Here is a 6,000-nt window from a genome sequence, read left to right as displayed (position 1 = left end):
TCATGAGGTTTTTGAATTATAAAAAAGTTTTATCAGACAAATTAAAAATTCATCCATAGAAAATGTAGAAAAATAATTGCGGTTTTTTTGAGCTATAGAACTCCTAGAAATGTCAAAAACTGAAAGAGGAGATACATTTTTTCTGTAAAAACTTTCAAAATGACCATTTTTGACATTTTTCTCTTCCGGAAAACGACCATACGTGAATCTATAACCACTAATTAATTTTTTAAGAATCATTTGAAACATCTTGGAACTCCACAAAACCAGATAAAAAATTCTGAGATTATGGTTTTAGACCTGCAATTGTGATCGCGCCATACTTTTTTTCTGTAGATCAAAAATTAATTTGCAGTTCGGAATTGTTCTGTGGGAGAGCGTGAACTGGAAAATTAAAGAAGCAAGAGATAAAAGTAGGAAAATTTTTTGAAATGACCGAATCTGATGGATCCTGGGTGCAGTATATAAAGGATGAAGCTAGCTATGACGCTAGATCTTTGAGTTTTAAAGATTTTTAGAGATCATGTGGAAAAGTATCAAAAAACGATAACATTACTAACACAAAAAGAACTCTGATTGTTATTGAGTTTGATGATGATGATGATGATGATGATGCACAAACACCTCTTCCTCATCTCTCTGATCGTCTCTCTTATCAAAAGCAATTTAGAAGATATTGGGAGTAGTTTTAGAAAAGAAACGAAAAAAGAAACAACTGTTTTCCTCAATGGTCCTCCTCTGATAAAAAGAGAGATCAGAGAAAACATGTCTCTTGTTGTCTTAATGCTCCTCCAAATTGCTTGGCAGGGTGGAAGATTGATGAGAGCCCAAAGGATTTTTGTTTTTACTACTCCAACAGGGCTCAATTGTGACAATCACAGATCGTTCAAATTGTTATTTTCATCTGGAAAAAAGTCGCCATGTGATTGGGGTCCCGTCTCCGGATATTCAGATTCGAAGGTTTCGAAGATCAGAGGCACAACATGATAACAAATAAACAAGAATCAGATTTCATGGGGTTGTTTTTGAAAATCTGAAAGATCAGAAGTGAACGGGGGGAAGAAAAAAGAAAAAGCATAATCTTTGATAAATGATGTTTATCGTTCACAAATCGAGGAATATGAATATATAAATAGACAGGTAAACACGCAGTTTTTGGTGGTTGGGACTTTTGGAAATTTATATCCTACTCAAAAAATTTTGACATACTGGTAGTGTCCTAGTACAAAAAATCGGAGCTGTGGTCCCACAGCAAAAATTACCGTAACCTAGAAATATTTTTATTCTCGGGATTTATTTTCTCGTTTTTCACTTCTGAGTTTTGCGTTATTTTTCCCCAAAAAGATACACGAAAATTGAGAAAATTGGTCCAGAAAATCAAGCACATTTTTAAGGTTACGGTAGTTTTGGGACCTTCAACTACGACAACCGGCACTTCTCTTTTACTTCGTACTAGGATGATATGAGAAACCTATATTACTCTTCTCATCCAGTAAGATAAAACATCGCGATTGGCATCTCCTATCAACTCCAAACGTTGTCTCTTTTGAAGAATGTCACTAAAATTAGAAAAGAGAAAAAGTGATCCAGAAGAGATGTGTAAATTGTGTGTAATGAGCGGTCACTCCCTTACTCCTCCTGGTACCAAACGGCTCCGAGAGCAAACGGGAGCCACTGACGGGCGCCGCTACCATGAGAGCCCCGGATATAAGACGAATGGGGAGCCAGGGCCATCGTGATGTTTCAAAACTTCCTAGAAAAAGTGCAAATTTATTGATGATATGAGAAGGAGAAAAAGTGGGAAGAGATGATTTTTTGCACAACGTATTACACCTCCCACAAAAATCAGAGATATTCAAAAAATAGTGTAATTTTTTTCGGCTCCAACTGATTCCAGGATTTTCGCATGAGTCACTGATAAGATTGGTGTTTTTGCAACATTACACCGACCATTATTCAGGTTCAAAAAATCGGAAATGTGCAAGAGAAAAGCTGGTGGGCGTTGCCAATGGTTCCTGTAACGAATACCACCGTTACCTAAAAATTTATTTTCTTTTCTCGATTCATTTTGCTTTTCGACAAGTTTAGTATTGAAAACCTCCGACAAAATCGGGAAATAAACATTTTCCATTTCTAAAAAATAGCCGGTAAACGGACAAAAATCGAGAAAATTAATACGAAAGTAAACATTTTTGCTAACTACGGTAGTTCGGCTTACTCAGAATAAGCGAGAAAAAAAAAGAAACTACCGGAACGGAACACAAAATGAATGTCGATCTGAATATTTCGAATGATCACTGCCAAAATGGATGTGGATAACTGGATCCAGAATCCGCGAGAAAGTGAATGATGCCATCGGAAATGGGGCGAAATTGGTCTATAATTGCTGTGTGGTTGTGTTGAAATGAGTCAGATTTTAAATAGAAATTTATTGGAAAAAAAAACAAAGCAACAAGAAAAATCAACAATCTGAACCTGTATGAAATCAAAATGATTATCAATGCACAATGATTAACTCTCCGTTTTGGGAACTACTGCAGCCGGTTCTTCTTTGGGTGGGTCCACTGTCTCCGATTTATCTTTTTTGAGTTGAGCATTCTTCCGTTCTGGGATAATCGACAATAGAGCTGCTTTCCAATCCTTGTGCACTGACCAATGGACCAGAATTTCGTAAACTTGATTAATGGTCAAAACCTGGAATGGAGAATTAATACTATGCGATATTGAATTATCAATTAACGGGTTTTTAGTGAGCCCAGAATTTTCTGCTTACCCGCCTGGATTTCATGAGCAAATGTTCATCCAATGGTAGTCTAGCATGCCCGAAACCTTTCTCCTTGGCAATTCGATGACAGAGTCCTTTCTGTGAATTGTGGTCCACGATTCCACCGATTACATATACTTTGGTATCATCCAATTCGCTGAGGGTATTTTCAGACTCGGATGTTAGATAGATTATTTCTTCCGGTTTGAATACAGTTTCCAATTTTTCGTGGTGAAGAAAGATATCTTGATTCAAATTATGTTCATTTCCATTATAGATCTGAAAGTATGCCAGCATTACCAGAACCTCACAAAGAAAAACTCACCTTTCTTGAAAGTCCATCAAATCCAACGACATGAAATTGGAATGGATTTGGACTATGTCGGTTAGCTGTATAACACCAACCAATTTGTTGAACAGTCCTTTTCTGATCTTTCTCAATCATCAAATCATCGAAGGACATGTCAAGAGCGATGCGTTGCTGTAAATGTTTTTATTTAGTATTCTTAACCCAGAAATTGCAATAAAAAAGCGAAGGCTTGTTCTCACTAACCTTGCTATTAGACTGTGCCATCGTTCGAAAATCTTTCCTCTTTCTGAGTTTAGAAAGATCTCCAGCTTCTTTCAACGCTGCTCGTTTTTCCTTCTTCCGAATTCTTTCTGCTGCTCGCTTTTCAAGTTTCTTCTCTTCCCATTTCTTTTTGTATTTCAGACGCCGTAACTGCTTCTTCGACATTCCTTCTGCATCTGCTGAAAAGTGGTGCACGCTTATTTTAAAATGTTTTAGATTTTTTCTCAAAATGTGTAGAAGAAAATACTTATTCAAATATGTTTTATTTCTATTAAGGTTTTTTCGATTCTCTTCCGTTTCTGGCAATTTTTTAGATTTAGAAACATTTTATTTCCCGACTTGCTTCGAGAGTTTTAACACAAAAATTGTCGAAACTGAAGATCTAAAAAATTGTTTCAATAGGGACAAAAAAACTTACGTAGTTCTTCATCCTGGGAACCTTCGATCTGAACAGCACCTTCAATATCATCTTTGCTTCTCTTTGAAGCTGCTGTAAAATTTATATAAATTCAGAAGTCTTGCAAATGACTAACGCTCGTCGTCTTCATCATCTTGGCGTTCTGCCGACTCATCCATGATTTCCACAATATCTTCCCCAGTATCTTCAGACATTATCTGAATATTGGATAATTTTGACATCATTCAGATATTCAAAAAAAGATAGGGTTAGGTTTTTTGTTGAATTAATTTTATCGAAAACCATTGAAAATCTCAGTTGAAGAGATTGGAGACGCAGACAAAAGGTGTGCGCATTTCTCGATATTCTGGCGCACTTGATGTGTTGAAAAAGTTGGAAAAGTGAGATTTTTAGGTGAATATTAAACAATTGTAAAACAAAAATGGCTGAAAAGACAATGAAAGAAGGAATCGAAGAAGATTTTATAGTAAGTCAGTTTCCATTTTAACATCTAAAAATTTCTTTGTTCCAGACAGATCGAAATCCTGTTCCACTCGCTTTCTGTGCTCACCCGACTCCGATTGCCCCAGAAAACAAAAACCAGGAAGACGACATTGTCGAACAGATTCTGGAGCTCGTCGATCCGATCGTCGTTTCTAATCAGAATGAAACTCGTCAAGCGTCGTCTATCAAAAGTTACGGGGGCGATACAGAAAGCGAATTCGAGTTGTCTGAAGACGACAGTGACTTTGAGAATTTGAAAGATGTTCGAGCAGGAGCTTTCGATTCAGACGAGGAGTTCGATCGGTTAGTGAAATACTCGGCGAAGATAATAGAGAAGACACACAAATCGGAGTATCCCGGGGAGAACGACACAAGAAAGAACAGAAAAACGAAGAACTCCCAGAAAACTGTAAGCAAAGTTTTTTCTCGAATTAAAACTAGAACATTGATTTTTACAGGCAAATATCCGCGAGTATGATGATCTTCCTCCTCTCGAAAATCTAAGCATCGAATGCAAAAGTCAGTTGATTGAGTTTGGATATGTAAGCAAGGTTGTCGATTGTCAAGGTATTTCTATTTTCACACAGTCACCATAACTTGAAGTTTTCCAGTTGTTATCGTATCGACGTGCAATGAAGTTCTCGATTTCGACTCATTTCTGTTCGACGAAAAACGCAATGCAATCGGTCAAGTGTACGACATTTTCGGACAAGTAAAGTCGCCACAATATGTCATTCGATTCAATTCGAGTGAAGAGGTATTATACGAAACGGTATTTATATTCTCAAAAATCTATATTTTCAGGCTGCTCTCATCCCAATTAATATGAAAATGTTTTATGCACCGACTGAGAAAGAATTCTCCAAGACACCATTCAAAGGTCTCAATCTTGCTGCTGCCAATCGCGATACAATTCAATCTTTAAATCGTCAACTCGATCATCAAGCCGCAGTTCAAAAAGCCAACGATCGCTCCTATGTGCCAGAAGTTGACAGTGATGTGGAGTTTAGCGATGACGAAGCAGAGAAAGAGTATAGAAGAAATACGCGTAAGTGCAATATGATAGTTCTCATAAGAAGTTCAATTCGTTTTAGAGCCCCAATCAGCAAGTGGGAGACAAAGTTTTGAACCAAACAGAGGTGGACGGAAGCGAGATCGTCGTGGTGGGCAGAGAGTTCAGTTCGCATCAAACGCTCCAGCACCAAAACCTTATCGTCGTGATCATGATGGCCCTATCACTGCCTCATCGACTACCCCGTCATTTACTCCATCAGTCATCCCTTCACCCACACCTGCTCCACCGTCTAGACCACCACAATCAACCGAATCAAATCCGTATGCAGAGTTCGGCTGCTACTCGGGATTCGGGAGACGTTTCGGAATCTGATTAATTGTTATCTTTTGACCCTTTGAACATTTTGTGACTTTTCTTTCCTAATAACCTTGTTAAATATCATTGTTGAGGTTTTCCCATAAAGTTCCTTTTATAATAACGTGAGTCATCTAACAAGCTATTCGTCAACCACGTTTGTCCGCACTTTACAATGTCTGCATTCTATGGAGTGAGCCGTATTTGGCTGGTTTGTAGCTGGGAGAAAGGTCCCGTATGCTATGGGATGGCACTGTAAGAACTGGAAATTGGGAAATATATTGTAATGCGTTTAGGGATATAATCGGAGCTATCTGTTTTCTCTCATTTATCTTTCTCATGATTGTGGTTGTCTTTTTCGGCTGGTTTGGAATATTTCCGAAAGTCATTCGGGT

At 37.8% G+C, this 6,000-nt stretch overlaps 2 protein-coding genes across 2 annotated transcripts; one reads left to right on the top strand and one right to left on the bottom strand.

Annotated features, from left to right (window-relative positions):
• Nucleotides 1–2,511: 2,511 nt before the first annotated feature.
• On the bottom strand, nt 2,512–3,974 carry CBG03455 (the record flags this gene model as incomplete). The annotated part of the gene is made up of 6 exons (XM_002633720.2): nt 2,512–2,694; nt 2,774–3,043; nt 3,090–3,245; nt 3,318–3,514; nt 3,754–3,825; nt 3,869–3,974. 6 exons carry the CDS (start codon nt 3,972–3,974, stop codon nt 2,512–2,514), a joined length of 984 nt encoding a protein of 327 aa, XP_002633766.2.
• A 200-nt stretch (nt 3,975–4,174) lies between these two features.
• Nucleotides 4,175–5,623, top strand: CBG03454 (the record flags this gene model as incomplete). Its single annotated transcript, XM_002633719.1, has 6 exons — nt 4,175–4,219; nt 4,265–4,645; nt 4,695–4,803; nt 4,848–4,993; nt 5,041–5,284; nt 5,331–5,623. The coding sequence occupies 6 exons, from the start codon at nt 4,175–4,177 to the stop codon at nt 5,621–5,623; spliced, it is 1,218 nt and encodes a 405-aa protein (XP_002633765.1).
• Between the last annotated feature and the right edge of the window lie 377 nt (nt 5,624–6,000).

This window comes from Caenorhabditis briggsae (genome assembly GCF_000004555.2).
Source record: "Caenorhabditis briggsae complete genome, chrIV, whole genome shotgun sequence".
NCBI lineage: Eukaryota > Metazoa > Nematoda > Chromadorea > Rhabditida > Rhabditidae > Caenorhabditis > Caenorhabditis briggsae.
Note: the sequence above shows the minus strand (reverse complement) of the source record. Positions and strands in the feature narration are given on the sequence as shown.